The 19,427-nt window shown below is 29.9% G+C and overlaps 1 protein-coding gene across 2 annotated transcripts in view; it reads right to left on the bottom strand.

Moving 5' to 3' along the window:
- LOC129916452 (complexin) overlaps positions 1 to 19,427 on the bottom strand; it is a 251,962-nt gene that overhangs the window by 39,974 nt on the left and 192,561 nt on the right. For both annotated transcript variants that reach the window (XM_055996428.1, XM_055996429.1), the window contains exon 2: positions 17,614 to 17,783. In XM_055996428.1, coding sequence (XP_055852403.1) covers positions 17,614 to 17,783 — 170 coding nt within the window. The remainder of the gene's footprint in view (positions 1 to 17,613; positions 17,784 to 19,427) is intronic.

Genomic DNA, 19,427 nt, shown 5'->3' with positions numbered 1-19,427 from the left:
CCTTGGTAAAAATCTTAAATTTCTATTTTTTATAAGATTAACAAAAAAGAATTTAACTAGCTAATAAGTTATATGAAGGACATTGTGTATTTTAACATATCGTCGCCGTAAAGCAAAATTATTCTAAGTAACAAAAAGCAAATTTTACAGTGGATGATTTTTAAGTTTCAAATTGGTTTGTTTTTTTATAAAGTTTGTTCTTTTCTCTTGAATAAAATATACAAGTTTACCTCGTTAGTAGGTGCATACTATTTTTAAATATTTTTTTAAAACTAAAAACCAAAAATTGGACATAGAACAAAATATGATGGGACTAATCAAGAATAATCGGGCTCATTTTCAAAAGGCTTCTTCCCTGTTTTTATTGTTCTATGTCCCATTAAATTAAATTATCTGCGGAATGAAATGTTTTTTGACAAAAACAGTTTTCAAATTCGAAAAGAGCACCCTCAAATTTTTAAAACTGCATCATTAATGCCTGATTCACAATATTGCGAGACGACGAGACGAGAGCGAGACGTTTTTTCTGAACGTTTTCGATTTAAAAAAAAAATCGTTTTAAAATCGTATGGAAATTCACAATACTGCGATTTTCGGTTGTAAGAAAATTTAGTTAATTATATCCCTTGTTACCTTGTTCATTAATTCACTGTTTACTGTAACATGAAAACATCTTTCATTTATGAACTGATAAAAAATTTATCAGTATTTACAATTTAATTTTTTACGGACACTGTGGCGTATGTGGAACATTTTTTAAAGTGAACTTAAAATTTGTTCCAATACAACCTCGTGATGAATTTTCTTATGATGAGTTGTCTTATAATGATATTTGTGCTGTGATATTATCTGATGTGAGTCATCAGTTCAACAATTTGGCTCCTCCCAGTGCCGGTTTAAGCACTACCGGCGCCCCTGGGCAAGATTGCAAGTGGCGCCTCTAAAAAAAATTCATCTAAAAACAATTTTTTAAAATCACGAAAAAAAGCAATAGCAGATTATGTCTTACCTCTCATATACTTGTTAATGCATTTATTAAAAATGTGCAGTGTATTAACTTAAAAAGGTTAACTTAAAAAAAAAATTAATTATTCATGTCATTTAGGCTCAATTGACAAGACTACCTGTATCTCTGACTTTTTTGTTTAAACACATTTAAAGTTACAGTACAAAGTACAGTTGGTTTTATTTGAACAATATTTTTTCAAAAACTTTTTCAACAAGGTACATTAATGTCGTTTTAAATTGGAATCACTCAATGATTCACTCATTCTGAAATCCAATAAAAAACTTTGAATCGCTTCCACCCAATTCTAAAATTTAATATCTGTATTGGTGAAAAATCAATTATTTTGTTTTTGTTTTTTCACTAGGAGAATAAAAAACTTGCAGCACGCTTTTTAATGATTCCAGGCGCTTCCGGACGGCCAATCGAAAACAACATACCTTTATAAGTATAAGGTTTGTTCGTTGTGAGCTCTAGGGCACTCTGGGTCGCTCCGAATTCGTTGTCAAGCGTTTTTTGTAGCTCCTTTTTCAACCAGAGTTATTTCCTCTGTGTTCGATGTTCGCTGATGAAACTAAAGCTCTGAGGTGTTCGATGTAAAATGAAAACCCGAGAAACTCTGATTTTTTTCACAGTTAATTGAAATGACTTAGAGTGCCCTGGAGGGGGGAACAACGCACAGAAACGTAGTTTTTATGAGAAATGGAGAAGCTGTCAATTTTTGGCATTTCTGGATTTTGGGTTTTCGGGAAATCGGGATTTTGGGATTGTGGGTTTTCGGGGTTTTGTGTTTTTGGGTTTTCGGAATTTAGGGTTTTCTGGATTTTGGGCTTTCTGGATTTTTAATTTCGGGATTCTGTCCGTCTCCCTTCTCTTTCCTTATTCATTATTATAGGGGCACCTTTGCAAAAATTAAATTGGTAGGAGGAATATTAGGATTGCTTTAGTCTTTCAAAAGAAATTGGGGCGCCTTGTTCTTCAAAGATGAACGAAGATTTTGGACACCATTGTCCTTCCGGAAGCCAAATAAATTAACCCAAAATTGGGAGGCGCCTTCATTCTTCAAAAAGTTTAGGACAAACAATACGAGCGCCGTTGAAAATGTAAAATAGAAAAAAATTGGGGCGCCTTTGTGAATGTAAAAAAAAAATAAAACATCGATTGGAAAGACTTCGTTATTTATATAACTTTTGTAAAAGTTCGGGGCGCCTGCGGCGCCCCTCAATTCTTGCGCCCCTGGGCGACGGCCCAGGCTGCCCCCCCCCCCTAAAACCGGCTCTGGCTCCTCCCGTAAAGTATACAGATCACATTACACTGGTATCAGTCATTCCAGCCAAAAGTTTGAAATGTTCAAAATCAGCTGGTTGAAACTGGCTGCTACCAAAAACTAAGGCGCATACCCATGAGCCAACAGGCTTTTTCGACTAACTTGAAAAGTTAAAATTAAACTAGAAGTAAATCCTTGTAGGCTGTATAGCTTTAGTTGATTTTTTTTTTAAAGAGAGAATTCTACGTATCTTCCCAGTTTTTTTTTTGTCAAATTCAAATATTTCTGAAAACAAGCTTCTATCAATACTGAGAAACTCTTCAACTTTCTTGTTGGCAGTCCTTTTTCCTCCAATAGATACGACTTGAAAATTAATAACATACTCGTAAATGCCAGCATATTTTCCTTTTACAAGCATTTAAAGTCAAGAAAATTTGGATGTTCAATAAATCTGAGGATTTCTAAAAATGTCAAAAACAATTTTTCTAAAGCTTCTAAAGGCTTCTTTAAAAATTCAATTTTTGAATAGATACGATATAGCATTATCCTTTACATTCTTGACTTTTTGCATCTTTTAAGTGGAGTCTTTTTCTTTAAAGCCTTTCTTTTTCTTTTAACGTTTCTTTTGTTCATCTTAAAGGAATTCAAAAGTCCCAAAAAAAAAAAAAAAAATCTACTGATTGTTTGTGTTTGTAGGTGATGTGAATAATGTGAAGAGTATTTTATATTAATAATGATAATCAAATTTCATTTGAAGTGATACATATTCGAGGGGTGACGTTAAGGACAACATCCTCCATCAAAAAACATATCAGCTCAAGGCGTACTACTCGTCATATGCATAAGTGAAGTGGCGAGTAAACGGAATGTTGTATTTTTTGTTTGTTTTTGTTTATTTTAATTTCTAAACCATCAGAGGGAAGATGAAAAATAAAAAAAATACAACATTCTCAAGGAAGAATATCACAAAAAAAAAAACCATCTCATAGCATCTTGGTGTTGTTTTTAGGCCTAATATCTAAGGGATATTGAATTTGAGTAGTTGGGGTAGGTAGGGCAATAGCAGCAGCAGCAGCAGGAGCAGTGTCTGCAGCATCCAGCATCTGTTTTATGTGGGAGAGTATATATAAGAATGAATCAAATGGTTTTTTTTTATGTTTTATTATTAACATTTTAGCTCAGCTTGCGCGAACCGTCATCACTGCCGCCAAAATTATACCAACATAAATATAAACAATATCCCAAAGATAGACTCCCGCCCCCAAGTGGTTAAATGTTGAATTGTTCATGGAAAGAGACTTTATAATAAGTTTGTGTGTGTATGTATTTCTGTTTTGGAGAGCAACTCTTGATGATAAATAATGACTATGTTTATTTTTGAAAGTTTATGTCAAGGTTGATGGTGTATTTAGGTATTATTTTGAGAATGGAATTCCTTCCTTTTTTGCGGGGAGAATGATGTACATTTCTTGGATCTCTTTGTTTTATTATTTAGTCCGAATTTTTTGTTGTTGTTTGGTGATGAAGTTATAAATTTAAAGAAGATTTATTGCTATCGTGTTTTACTTAAGTTTTTTATATGGCATCTCTTTTAGAAGGTTTTTTTTTCTTCTTCTTGATTGTTTGTGCGGTAGTGGGTGGAAAATGTAAATAATCTTCCAAAGTTGGTTGTATAAATTATGAATTTTAAAGAATTAAGCATGATATCAAAAAAAAAAAGATAGCTCTGACATTTTGATGTTTTCTTCTTGGCAAACCACTTTATTTCAAATGGCTACCACCTAAAACAATAAATCAACACAAGTTTTAACAGATTTTATTAGGCTTTTTAAACTAACTGTTCTTATCATGTTTACTTAAATTTATACAATTTTGAATACATTTTTCAATCTTAAATTTTTTAACTAACTACAAACTTTCTTGAGTTGAAAAAGGTTGACGAATGACAGACTTCTAGTAATGATAAGCAAAAGTAGCTAAGAACCTACAAAAACCACAGTTACATAATCCAGCGATAAATTCTGAAGATTAGAGTTAATCGGACACTCGATATAATAAACAAACCACATTTTTCAGCATTTTTCGAATAACTTTAACTTTATCAAACGCAACTGAAAACTAATAATCTTTTTTATCAAAAAACAAAACCGACTTCCATGGATCAAAACCGGGTTTATGGTTTTTCTAATAGTTCCTATAGCTTTAACTGAACGAAATTAAAATGAGACCACATTGCAGCCACCAGCTTTCCAATACAAAAAGAATTATTAAAATTGGTTCACTCAGTCCAAAGTTATGAGGTAACAAACATAAAAAAAAAAAAAATACAGGCGAATTGAATACCTCCTCCGTTTTAGAAGTCGGTAAAAACAAGGCAACTACCTTTATTGGAGCTAAAGAAGTAAAAACAAATGTCTTCGAAGAAGTAAATTCGATCAAATATCGTCTTTACGTGTCAAATTTGAATCCAAACTGACTTCATCGATCTTAACTATTTTTTAAAGGTAATTTTGAAGTAATATTGACGGTTTAAAAGTATACAAAAACAAAATGATTAATGTGCCCCTGCCGAAAAAAATAAGATTAAACTAAACGTGGACAAAAAACTCATTCCAAATCATCGCCTACAAAATAAACATTCCACTGTTAAGCAAGTTCTAAGATTATAGAATTAAGGATGAAGTTGAGAAAATAAAAATAGCACAAACACATATATGAAAATATGTATAGTTTGATTACAAACTGCGATAAAGAGATAAGTCCTGTGCATTTCAAAGTACTAAAAAATGTTATGCGTCAAACTGACTCTTAAGATATGTTGTTCCACAAGAGAGTCTCTTAGGACCTATGAAATTAGGGTAGAAAAAAAATTTCTAAATTGCAGTCGTTAAATAAAATAAATGCTATAAAAAAAACAAATTTTTTTCTATGTGTATCAAAATTTTTTTTGTTTTTCAAAAAAAATCTGATTTTGATTGATTTTTCAATAGGTTTTTAAGCGGATGCCAAAAGTCTTACAAAAAATAGGTAGGACACAAAATTTTTCTATTTTTTTCAAAATAGAAAATGTTTCAAAAACTAAAACAAGACTACTCCGAAAACAGGCTTTAAGACGTATGAATCAAAAAATAATATCATCTTAAATTTTGTATGTAATGTTCATTCCATAGCCGTATTCGACATCACATAGCTCTTAACTAAATGACTAACAAGACGTTTTTTGAAACATTTGTCAAATTTCGATAAGAAGTTTCGGATTTATGATATCACCGATGAACATACAATGAGAAAGTATGATAAACTGCAGCTAAAGCTGAAGTCTGAAGATAGTTTTTAAGTTTTAATTTTTTGTCGGTAAAGATGAAAATTCATATTAAAATTAATAGAAATGAAGTTCACCATAAAAATATAAAAATTTAAGCGGATTCCACTTATTTTCAGCGGAAATCGTATTGTTTTAAAAGGGTAGCATTTAAGGTGGGCATCAAATTTTTTGTCTTCGTGTATTTTCAGAGCTAAGAGGTTTTATGTGACGTCTTATAGTCATTAATTAGCCAACAAGCATCTGAAAACAGATTTGTTGTGTGCACTGTGAACTTCACTGAAAATTGACTTTTTCATAATATTTTCCTAGAAAAGTTCTTTTACACCCATATTTTGTTTGATAGTTTTTAACCTGTATTCAACTTTTACCTATTTTATCCTCTTAACTTACAAATGTTCTTGAAATACCAGCATACAAAAAAGGCACAAATATGTATAGGTACCTTCAATAATGAAAATAAATCCTTTCTTCACTTTTAAGCATTTTTTTTTTGGCAAATTTGTTTTGAAGTCTATATGCAATTAAATCCCAGCTTACGCATCTCAAGTACTTATGAAAACAACTTAAAAAGAGTAAAAAAAAACGAACCTAAATAATTTTTGTTTGTGCTCCATAACTGTCCTGTCAAGTTCAATGTAATGAAATCCTTCTTATTTTGCTTGTATGTTGTATACCCGACTTTCATTCCATTAAAACATCCTTCAACCAGTAATCCGCTTTGTCTATCAGAATGTCTGTCTAACAGCATGGTAACGCTTGCTGTTAAAAAAAAATATATGTTTGTATATGTGAGCCTGTCTGTTTTGTGACTGTTTTTGAGTCCTGCAATATAAAGTTTTTCATTCTTATATGAACTTGAATATTTTCTTCTTTTCTTCTAAAAAAAAACATTTAACTTTTTGTAAGTCCTTTTTGAGCTCTTTTTTACGCATTTTTGCGTTTAAGCGGATCAAGGCTGACTTAATTGTTATTGAAGACATAAGTCTTATATATGGTTTGGGCCATTTTCCATCTCATATGGGCTTAAAATTTTCACAAAAAAAAAAAAAAAAACATGCATGAAGTATAAATAGGAAAAAAAAACAAACACACCTCCACAAACAGAAGAAAAACAACATAAAAATAGAAGAAGAAGAAAAAGAAACGGCTTTCATTGATTTATGATTATTACTATGAGCCAACAACCTCAAGTAGATCTGACAAACACACGAAAATAAATGTTAAGGATTCATTTTGTGGAACATTAAGAATGTTTACTTAGCACGCTTACGAAATAAGGAAGAAAAACTGTGTCTTTTTTTTTTTTGCATGAATCAAGGAGGTAATAAACATTTTAATGATTAATGAATGTTATGAAGATGATAAAAGGATGTTTTTGTTTAGTAAATAAATAAATAATAGATATTCATAAATCATCTTCACCCAAAACCTCAAACAAACAACTTTCCAGCAACATTTGAAGGATTTTAAAAAAATTCCATCTTTTAATAGGGTAAATAGGGGTAAAACAAAATTTCAAAAAATTGGCTGTATATAATTCAATAGATAAATGTATTGCAATACTGACAATGGTATTGAAAAAATTCTAAAAAATTTCAAAACCAAGCTATTAATGGTTTTCTTAAACTAAAACATGAGGTAGACCTTTGACAAAGTAGTGATTATAGGTAGGGGAAATATTTTTTTTTGACAATTTGAAAGAAGTCATTCGACAGATATTAAAAAAAAAATTAGAAGTCTGATACGGATTTTTTTTAAGTCTCTGCTTTTCGAAATATGAATTTTTGAAAAACACCTACTTTATTTTTTTTGGGTGAGTTTTTATTTTTTAAAATTTTTTGTAGCATTCAAAAATTCTCAAGCTTATAGAACATGTAGTCTATGACTGTGTTCTTACATGTGCAAAAAATTGGTATTTCAAAATGGTTTTTGACCGAATAACGGGAAAAACAAGTTTTTTTGTCCAAAGTTTGTTTTGTCCTTTTTTAACCGTTTTTTATTTTTATCTATTTTTCTTAAACAGATAAATAAATAAAATGGATTGTAGATAGATAATAGACAGGACTATATCTGTGCAAAATTTCAATCAATTTTGTAGTCACAATTTTGAGATAACGGTAAAATAAAGTTTTATTATTCAACAGCTTCTATCTTTTGATCTAAAGCAAATACAAATTTGATTTAAATTTATTGAGCATCCTGATGATGTTACCTTTCATTTGGTATATCACACATAACTGTACATTCACTACAAGCTACACAATGTTAAATTAAAAAACTTGCGAAATACCTCAAAACACCTGTGGAGATTTGTTGATCATGAAAAGCAACCAGTGTGTGAATTTCGACATGGTTGGCTTTAAAAAATTCTAACTTTTTTTCTAGGCATCGCAGAAATAAGATTTAAACGTCATATGAAAGGTGAAATTATAAGCTTTTACATTTTTTATAGGTTGTCTAAAAAAAATTGATTCAATAGCGTGAGAACATAAAATTATGTTTTTTTTTTTGGTTTTTTTTTGATAAAAATTGATCGAGTTCTCTTTGTGTAGATGCCTAATAGACATGATCGATATATATTTTGAGCTGAGGCAATAAGCTTTCAGGTGGTATAAAATTTATTATAGGTTGTTATATCAAAAAAAATGAATTTTTGCCCATATAGTACAGGTAAACTAGTACATAAAATCAAGAAATAAAAAAAAAATTGTTCTTATCTTAAAAGTAACATAACTGAATTTCAATAGGGTACCACTAATATAAATCTAGTATTACACACTTTTTCAGATATACCCATATTTTCTCTCCCCCCCCAAAAAAAAAACACCCTTTCACATGAAAAAAATTTATAGATTTGTTTTATTCGTAATTCCTATGGGAAAGAGAACATATTAAATGAATTTCGTGATTGTACCTTTTAAACCAATGATTTTGTGGGACTTATCGTGGATTTTCCCTATTTACAAAACAAAAACACCCTTTGACCTAAAATATTTGTATAGACTGTTTGGATTCTTGGTTTCTGTTATAAACGAAACATTTTTACCAATTTTCATTTGTGTAACAATTTTTTCCTAGTTTTTGTCGTACTAATTCCGAATTTCGTCATTTCTTAAAAAAAAAAAAAACACCCTTTCACTCAAGATAATTTTGTACACTTTAAAGATTTTTAATTCTTATACCAACCAAAATTGTTTCAACAAGTTTTAAAAATTAATAAAATGTAAGTCACCTGTTATGATACCTTTTTCACACACAACTTAACCCACCAAAAAAACACCTTTTCAACAAAAATAATTTTAAGAACTTTATGAATTCTTTGTCCTTGCTTTATCTAAAACCTTCATCCCGAATTTTATCAGTGTAGCATATTTTTCACATGGGTTTTGGTTATATTTTACTTGTTGAAGTCACAAAACAAGCACCCTTGTTTTTAATCGGCAGTAACTTTTCTTAGAGCAATCGTATTGACTTTATTTTTATGCCATTAGATTCAGCATCAAAAAATACATGTGTCATATCGTCGGTATCCTGCAAAAACATCTCAAGTCACATTTTTGTGTTTCTGAGTTATTGAAGATTTAAAGTTTATGGCGGCTGGAAAAATCACTAAGCAGTTTCGATTTCAAAATTGTAATTAAAATCTGATAGTAAAAGTATTTATAATTAAGATGAAACCAAAAAATTTAACTCAATTCAATTTATTCAACTTTTTTTTATACAAAAATTAAATGAATCTTGGACATAGGTCTTTTTTGCATTAAAAAAAAAGGTTTAAAGGGACATGGGTTTTTTATGAAAATTTTTTCGTTTTTTTTTTTTTATGTATTAATCTTGGTCTGATTCCGAATTTTCATTTATATCGGGCTCTGGGGCCTAATTTCTGGTGATTTTGCTTGTTTTTAAGTTTTTGTACCAAGTTTCAAGTAGGCCATGAAATATTTTTTTATTTGAATTTCAGTACTTGGGCTTTTTTTGCAGAGAAAATGAAAAAAAGGAAATAAAAGAGTTGTGCAAAAAGGACCCAAGTCCACTTGGGTCTTTCTTGCTCTACGCATTTGGATGTTTTGGACATAGAATGGATGGTTTTGATACAATAACTACATAAATACTTTAAATAGAGATGGGATTTTTTTTCACGACATGGATTATGACTTTTGGGACATTTTTGCATTACACGGTGTAACACTCAAAATATACGAGGGCGGAGACCTATCAGGTTTTGTAGAGCTAGTCGCACTGAATACGAAACGGTATTTGAAAATCCCCTAACACCATCAAAATCTGGAGTTACGGGCAAAAAACGGTTTTTTGGTCCTTCACCCATTGAAAAAATTCTAGCTTCGACAATTTTTTACCCATTTTCGATTTTTTACAGTTTCTGATAGAAGATAAATATACCTTTTTAACAATGTATAAAACATGTAAATCGGTTAAACCACTTAGAATTTATAAGATGTCAAAGTTCAAAAATTCAATTTTTTTTGTCATTTGCCCAACTTCGGCATCAATTTAAAGTATATGTTTTCAAAACAAAATGCTATTTAAAAAATAAATTCTAAAACTATATCTATTTCCCAATTAATCGAGGTATTTTTTATGAAAATCACTTCAAAATTGGCTTAGAAAAAAAATTTTTCGATTTCAACCCAGATACAGAAATTCGAACTTTTAGGTATAGAACAAAAATGTTGTTTCGGCACGTAGTAGGATAAGTTGGGCGCCAAGTTTTGATGAAGGGTTTTTGTAGAGGAGCTCAATACAAACATTTTTTTCTTTGAAAGGGGGGTCTATCTCTCCCCATTTAGGTGGGAGGGGCATTTTTCTAAAAAAAAATTATCAAAATAAGAAAAAATTATTAAAAAACAACGGCAACACTTACAGTAATAAATGATACCATTTCCAAAGGGCAAAATTGTGCATTTGATTCTAATTTTTAAATCAATATAATATTACCAATAGTTTTTCAAATAATCGATTTCAAAGTTAAAAATAGGGGAAAAAAAAATTTAAAACTCATTTTGTACTATTTTTGTCCAGACTGTGAATTTTAGTAAATTATGACTTTTGGGACATTATTGCATTTATTAACTCTATTTCACAAAAAAGTGGACTTGAGACGTTTTTGCAGGATACCGACGATATGATGATATGCGACAAACAATTTTTTTTCAGTATATTTTTGACCTTCACCCCCTCCCTCTTGTCTGCGAAAAAACACCCTTCCACCCAACTTTTTTTTATACCTAGACTTTTTTGTACTTGGTTCTAATCCCAAAAGCAAACTTTTTGCCAAGTTTCATGAGTGTAACATTTTTTTTTTATTTCTTGATTTTATGTATTTTTTTACCTGTACTAGTTAAAAATGAAGTGATTTTAGTGTTTTTTTTATATGTAACCGACGCACGGTTGCCTCTTCGACTATTAAGTTAAAAATGACAGTACATTATTTTCCCGTTTAAGTCTTAGGCATATCGGCGTTTTCGAAAAAACCACTTGCAACGGATAAATTTTAAATTAACGGACTTTGTTAACAAAACCAAATGTTTGATGGTGTTTTGCCTGGTTCTTTGGAAGAAATACAAAAATTTAAAAACTAAATTTAAATAAAAGAATTGATATTATGTTGAATAAAACGAAACAACTAAAACTGTTAACCCAATAAAAAAAAATAATAAACTCGTGTTTAAAAATTAAAAAGTAAAATAGCACTACAGCACTTATTTTTTGATTTATTTTATTATATTTTTTTTTTCACTTCAAAGCACTACAATATAGATGATTTTTCTTTTTTAGGTTGAATTACCTTAAAGGAATCAATCTGACTCCGTTAGGGAGTCGCTATTAAAAACGGACTCCCTACTAGAGTCAATTTGACCCCCATATAAGGATAATATGAGAGATTCCATGTTTTGCTAGCATTGTTTTTTTTTTTTTTCTTATTTTTTTTTATGCACTAAAATTTATTACGAAAAACAAAAAAAAATAAATAAAATTCAGATTAATAAATAATTACAAAAATGAAAAAAAAAAAAAAAATAAGTGAAAAACCCAATAAATTAATCCAACTCAATTATGAATACTTTTTTGTGAATTTTGTGAGTTTATCAAATATTTTACGGTTCGTTTCCAAAGAAAATTCCAATTACAATATATTTGAACACCAGTTTACACAGAGACTATAAATAAATTGAGAGTTAATTTAAAATTAAAATGCCAATCACATCAAAGTCACCCTATATATATAATATATTTTTTTTAAAATTTGTTGCTTCCAAATACATTTAAATTTATTTTTAGAGGAATTTTCACCTTCATAGTATAGTCTACTTTTCTTGTATATTATATTTTCAATAAATCCTTGAACAAAAAAAAAAAAAATAAGGTGAGTCTTCATTTGCACCAGCATTAAAGGACATCAATAAATTTTGTACGAAATACCTTACAAAATAAAAGGGAGACATCAAAAAATAAAATACCGTCATGGTAATGGTGGTGGTAGTAGGTATTAAAATGTACCTTTCCTTTATTTTTAGGGTGAATTATTTAAGGTAATTAAGAGAAAATCCTTTGGGGCACAATTGACACCATCCACAGAGGGTGCCTGCCACTTGCCTATGTTGTTTATAGGAATTTATATAGAGACGACAAGGACTCTCGTTTTCTCTATTGTTTGTGAAATTCTATAAGTAGCCATGGGGACAGAAATTCCTGAGAATTTGTTTGTCATTTAAATACAAAGTGTGAACTTTCCTCACAAATACTCTTAACAGGTATAAACACATTGAGGGGCTTTGATTTAAGCTCCTGATTTTAAAATGTTTTTTTTTTAGTAAAATTCTTTTGAATTAATTTAGGGCACAATTTTTTTTTTATTTTGAGTCTTAATTGATTTCTGTGAATTTTGAAATATTTTGAAATTTCGACAATTTTAATACCAGGAAAGTTCTAATATAGAGCTCAAAGTTTATAAAAAATAAGTCTATTTATTTTTGTGAAGAGTCTTTATTAACTGCTTTGTTTTGTGGACTGGAGCCTTTTCCAGGTCAATGGTCTTCTTCTTCTTCAAACCCTTCAGATTTTAATAAAAAAAACACATTTTTTTGAAACTAATCGATTCTCTTGAAAGGATTATAATCCTACCTGAATAAAATCTTTGAATAAGTTCATTCACATGAAAAACAAAACAACAATGTTAACCCTAATTTTTGTATAAATTTGGGTCGTCATGCAAATATCCTCTTTGTGGTCCTTCAATTTTCAAAAAAAAAAAAAAAAATATGTAAAAAAAAACTTCAGTTCATTGCTTCTTTCTTTTTTTCTACTTTACCTCATTTTCTTCTACATCGTTTCCTTTTGTTAATTGTTTCTACAGAGTATATTTTGTATAATGTATTTTATCCTGTCCACTCTAATGGAAAAACTAGGATAAACACACACTGACTCTTCTCATATATTGTATACCTCGTATAAACACAGGTAATCTTCAGGAAAACACTTTGTCAACACTATTAAAAATTGGTAGTAGAAAGAAAAAAACTTTTGCTTTGCTTCTGTTTTGTTATGAAACAAACAAAGTCAGATCCTTTTTTTTTTTCAACTCAAAGCTTTTTATTATTTTTCCTTTACTTTAATCCTTGTTTGTTAAAATATGTTTCGTTATGAAAGAAGAAATATATTTGACAAGCAAATTTATATTAATTTTCGTAATCATTTTGCTCTCCCTCATCTGTCCAGCAATTTTTGATATGACAACATCATTATTTAATGTCTTTGTCAATTTTCTAGGAAAAAGACATTCGCATGCAAACAATTTTGTTCTTTGATTTAAATTTCATTTATATTTTAGTTAGAAAATTCATCTAAAAGAAAATCTAAATCAAATCATCAGAAATGTAATAACTTTGAATTGACAAATGACAGAGATTGACATTGACATTATTTAACAAATCGTAAGTGTTTTTGTGTCACAAGGATTGGTTTTTTTTTCTTTGTTCTTATAAGAGAACTGTCAGGACCAATGAATTTTATTTAATAAATTCTAGATTAACTGGTGCTCAAATTACTTCACATCTGGCAGTACTTTTTGTTTGTTTCATGATTTTTAGTAAAATATTTTTAATATGAATATCTTTTTGATTTGATGATGGAATCTGGTTAAGTTAAAAAGAAAAGTTGTTAATTTCAACTCAATCGTAATGTTAAAGTTTTAGACTTATCAAACCCACTAGGATTGTTGGTTTTGATAAGTGAAAAGGGTGTTTTGAGAAATAAAAATGAAGTATTTGGATTTAAAGTTTGCGCGCAAAAAAACGTTACGGTAAATAGGACTTAAGTGTGTGAACAATCACAGAATCCCTTTTGATAAATAAACTTTGACATTGGTTATTTTGCTGAACTAACTTGGTTAGGGAAGGGCCGTGCCAAGAAAAGTTTGAGACAGAAGGCTGTCACGTAAACCACTGCTACTGGGGAAGATGGATATAAATCAAAACTCTCTAAATGTCAAAGTTATCAAGCTCCAAACCAAGCAATGGGAACAATAACACAATTGAGTAACATCCACGATAACGCAATTGAGTAAGAGCCTTACAAATGATATCAAAATGGCGCAAATGTGCTCTAATTGAGGTGTTTTAAAACCGCCATTTTGACAATAAAAGAAGTTCAAACTGTTTGACAATATTTAACACTTTCCGAGAGGTGTTAAGATTGGTATTCCTGACAATATATAAGTACCTATAAAAAAAAATTAGTACCTCAATGTTTGCGTTACTTTTGGTTTTGGTAACCGCATCCATTATATCGTTACTATCGTTACTTTCGTAAGTTTCGTGTATTTTATATATTTTGTTACTCTTTTAGTACCAGTAACGAAATAAACTTATAACGATTTTGTTGAGGCAGTAACGTTTCATTGCTTGTTCGGCGCGTTTGCGTTACTTTTGGTCTTAGTGCTAACATAAATAATATCAGTAGTGATTACTTTCGTATGTTTCATGTGTTTTGAATGTTTTTTTTACTCTTCTAGTACCAATAACAAAACATACGAATAACGAATTTTCTAAGACAGTAACGCTTCGTTACTTGTAAAAGGTACCTTACCCGCAATACATCATAAACACACTGTTTTGTATACAAATGTTGGCTTATAAAATAAACCATCATCACCCTAAAAGGTTCATTTGTACAACACCGAAGTAAACAAAAAAAAAAAAAAAAAACCTTTGAAAAAACCATTAACACAACAAAATGGCCACATATTGTGAAAGCTTTCAACTCTTCAAAACATAGAAAAAACTTATATCATTATTCAAATGCTCACATTCGTATAATGTATACATAGTCACTATAGTCAGTAATAGTAAGTATTGCGTGTTATAGTTTTTTATTTGTGTTAATTCAAATCTGTCACGAGATGTCTCCTTTTTTGCCGCGAAAATAAAATGCTAAAATTAGTAGTTCAAGTTCTTTCTGCTTCCCAACGCATTAATAAAAAAAAATACACAACCCAAAGAATATTATAGTGGCACCCTTATCACCTTTAACTTCAGTATATTCTAAGTTCTTGAGTTCCTGTTTAGGTTTTTATTTTGGGTGTTACAAAAAAATTCCAACTCTAATACCGAACCCAACAATCTTAAAAAAAAAACGTTGTATTGTTTTTGTTTTTTTAGTAGAAGTCATGCAATTTGGCAATAAATCATGGAGTTCGTGTCTAGGATATATATGTGTGTGTTCTATTTTAAGGACTAGAGGTCAAAAGGTTTTTTTTTTTTTTTTGTTTTTTTTTTTTACTTCCCATAAAACATCTAGTTGTGGTATCTTAAACTTAAGGGTTTTTATTTCGAATAGACTTTTATCAATTGGCAAACGTCATGGTGTTTTTTTATTTTTATTTGTTTTGTAAAGGTTATAAAAGGTTTTTATCAACAAACTTGATTATAAATTAACGATAAGGTAAATAAAAAAGGAACTTCCTTTAAGGAAACTAAGAAAAAATGCAGTTTCAAATGAAATTGGATCACGGTTAATCCGTCCTCGGCTCGAACGTGTATGGATCCTTCAGAAGAACTTATTAGTCCATTTAAATAAGCGATTTGATTAAAAAATCAATTGATGACCGTTTGCGAGAACTAGAGATTGTTTTATGTTTCGTTTAGTTCACAAATTTATAATTTTGCACATTTTTGTGCTTCATTTTAAAAAAATTGTAGTTAAAAATTTCTACCAAGTTCCATTGATTTTCGTTAATTTCGGTTAAGTTTCGTTAGGTTAGGTTAGGTAGAAATGACTGTCAGGAAAACGACTGACACACTTAGACTACTTATTCAAGTAAAGTATTAAGTTTCGTTAAGTATTCTAAGTATTTGTAAATCTTCGTTATATTAAAAAAAATGTAAAGTTAACATTTTTTTAGATTTAATATCAAAAAAACAGCAGAGACTAAATGTTTGCTGAACTATTTTGTCTCGACAAGTCGAAAAATTCCATATTTCTTCTTCAAAGAACTAATTGATTTTTATTTTCTATCAACTGTTTGCATTATTGTCAACTAATGACAATCATCAGCCATTTTGAAAGCATTTCTTCAAGTTTCGTTAAGTTTTCTGGAAATTCTTCCAGTTTCGTTGAGTGAAAAAAATATGTTTGCGATCACATTTAAATACTTTCCTGAACGAGAGAGTTCCGTTAGAGATTTAAAGAAATCTTAATTTCACTTATTTTCGCTCAATTTATAAATCAAGAATAAGTTAACTGAACGAAGATTTTTTTGGTGCAACTTCATCGATTGTATTCAACTTATGACAAAAATCATTTGATCTCCATATGAGAAATATCAAGCTTGGTCGACTTTCCATATGTTACTCGCAGATTTTTGAGTTTCGTTAAGTGAACAGAATTTGTTAGCCAGCATATTTGTGACTATTTCAGTTCAGAAAAACTAACAAGTAGTTAATTCCAGCACTTACAAATTGCAAAATAAATTTTCAAAAGTGCTATTAATTACAAGAGTTAACGAAAGTTTTTTTTTTCATACAACTACATCCATATAAGTCAGTTCCATTCGATTGCTTTTGTTATTCGTTAAGTTTCGTTAAAAAACGGATTTATTTTAATAAAGGAGTTCAAATCAAAGCACCGTCAAATTACACAAAGTTTTCTGAAAAGTCCTTTTCCTATTCCATTTTTCTAGATCAATAGACTTTACAAAGAAGTTAAAATGCATCGTGAGCTTTAGTACCAAAGTAAATACTTTCGAGTCAAATGTAGAAATCACTAACGAATCACTTAACGAATATTTTTAGTGGAACCTCTTCAATTGCGTAAGCATAAACATGATTCTTGAAAAAAAACAATCTCATATAAATTTAATTGAATTCCGTTGAAATTTCTTGAGTTTCGTTAAGCTGTGGAATACTTTAATTTTGTATAATTAAACTTATTTCGGTCCAAATTCATTTGCATCAAGTTAAAAAGCATCAACGCATCAGCTTAGTATCGTCAACTTAAAAAGTCCTTTAAACAATCACTTAACTGAACGAAACTGTTTTTCAGAACATTTTACTATAGTAATTTATCAAGTTCCGTGAGTCTACAAAACAAAACAAAAAAAGTCCAAACGAAAACTTAACGAAACACACATTAATTCCAAATTCATGTTATTTTCTTTGTTAACTCGTTGTTTTTTATCAAATTCTGTCAAATTTATTGCTACATCAAGAATAAATTTATCATTCGTTTCGTGACAATCAGTCGTTAGCCACATTAATATCCTCACTTTTGTTTATCCTTCCAATCTTTAAATATTTAACTTTGAAAGTGACAGTAAAATGTCATCAACTCGAACGAGGATAATGAATTTTAGATGAATTTTCTTTATTTAAGTAAAAACAAACTAAAAAAGTCCCTAAATAGTCCTTTTTTGTTTACCTACAAAAAAAATCCATAATCCCTTAAGGCATAATCCGCCCACAATGCATTTTTTTTAATCTTGTTATTATTATAACTCACCTTATCACGAATGTCCTGTCTCATTTTCTCCCGTTCCTCTTCCAATTTACGATGCTTCTCTTTTCGTCGTTCTTCAGCCTCTCGGATGGCTTCCTGACGCTCCCTCTCCTCCTCCTCTGCCTTCTCTTTGTCATCTCCATCACCACCTTCACTATCTCCACCAACTGCGCCTATAAAACAAAAACAAAACAAAAAAGAAAATCAATAAATTATATCCTTCCAGAAAAAAAGGACATCAATCAAATATAAAAACTATACAATATAAGTTCTTTGTTATATGAAACTTTTATAACGACCTTGTGTAGGCGGTCTATAAGAAAATATTCATGATGGAAAGTTAAAGATCAAATAATTACACCAACCACCTTTAACCTCGAATATTTTACCCTACACTTAACAATCTCAAGACCACAAATCAAATTTTCGAATATCCATTTAGCAAAAGCTTCTTAAATTCTATTATCCATTTAAGTACTCTCTCGAGACTTTGGAACATACTATATCGCTCTTTTGTTTTTCACTGATGGGTGAACTTTGAACTTTGACATGATTGTCAGTCTCTAAGTGTTCGTGCTTTCCTGGGAAAACTTTTAGGAGAGGTCGTCCTTCTATATAAAGTCAGGCCATCGCAAAAGAGCATAAGTTTTTAATTAAATTTTCCTCAAAATATTTGAGATTTTGCATCTTCGTTAAAACCAAAAATTGGCAAAATGGGAAACTTGAAAACCCCTGAACAACTGATATTTTCCACCACCAACGAGAAAAACATTTATTGTAATTGAAAAAAAAAAAAAAGAGAAAACAAAAACTGAACGAAAGTTTTGAAAGTTCAGTTAAAGTTATCTTCGTATGATAATTGAAGATGGGAAAAGGTTGTAACGTTAACTTCTTTAATCACATGACCAGACCATCCCTATGGCATAGGTACACCTTTTTTCTCAAAGCCATACAACTTTACCTTACATAGAGAAACGAAATTGTATGTTTGGTTTTTGAATGAAATTATTTTATGAAACACAAAAAGAGTCGTCAGTCAGTGGTAAAGAGGTTATGGGTGGTATATATAACCATCATCAGAAGACTCCATCAAAAGTTCAAAAGGGTTTTTTTTTTTTTTGTTAATTGAGAGTTTTGAAAATTGTTCATTTTGGACTTTTCGTTCTTCTCTTTACTTGATGATGATGATGATGGTTATTGGCTTGACATGGCACATAAACTTTTCTCTTCATGGATATTAAATTAATGGCTACAAAAAGTATACACCAGAGTTAGTTACTTTTTTGGTTACTGTTATTAGTTAAGTTTCAAATTGAAGAACTGGGTTTATTGGACTGGACGGTTGGCAGAATTATTATATATAAGTGTAATTGGAGTGTGGAGACTTTGAGGTAATAATTAAGAAAAAGTACAGGGTGTTCTTTTGTTTTGAGAATTTTATGAACTTTGTTAATTATTCTTATGTGTCGATATTTTTATATCAAATCGTTATCGATATTAAAAATAGAAATACATAGTTTTTTTCCATTTTTGGTTGAAAAAAAAAAAAAAAATAACCAGGGCTTCTTATTGCTTTCTATCTTGGCGCTAACAACTTGCAAAAGGGAACAATTGAGAGTATAGGTCACTAGACCCATTATTATTCAACATAGTTTGGATCTTAAAAAAAAAACTACTTTATGCACTACGAAATAGACTTTTGTTTAGTCAAAATCCAAAAAACGTCTACAAAAAATTAATCGAAAATTCTTAACTGACTGGACTAATTGTTCTAAAAATAGTATTAAAGTTTTTGGATTTCGACAAATTGACGAAGT

Source organism: Episyrphus balteatus, chromosome 3, assembly GCF_945859705.1.
Source record: "Episyrphus balteatus chromosome 3, idEpiBalt1.1, whole genome shotgun sequence".
NCBI lineage: Eukaryota > Metazoa > Arthropoda > Insecta > Diptera > Syrphidae > Episyrphus > Episyrphus balteatus.
This window is presented reverse-complemented; position numbering and strand designations above follow the sequence as displayed.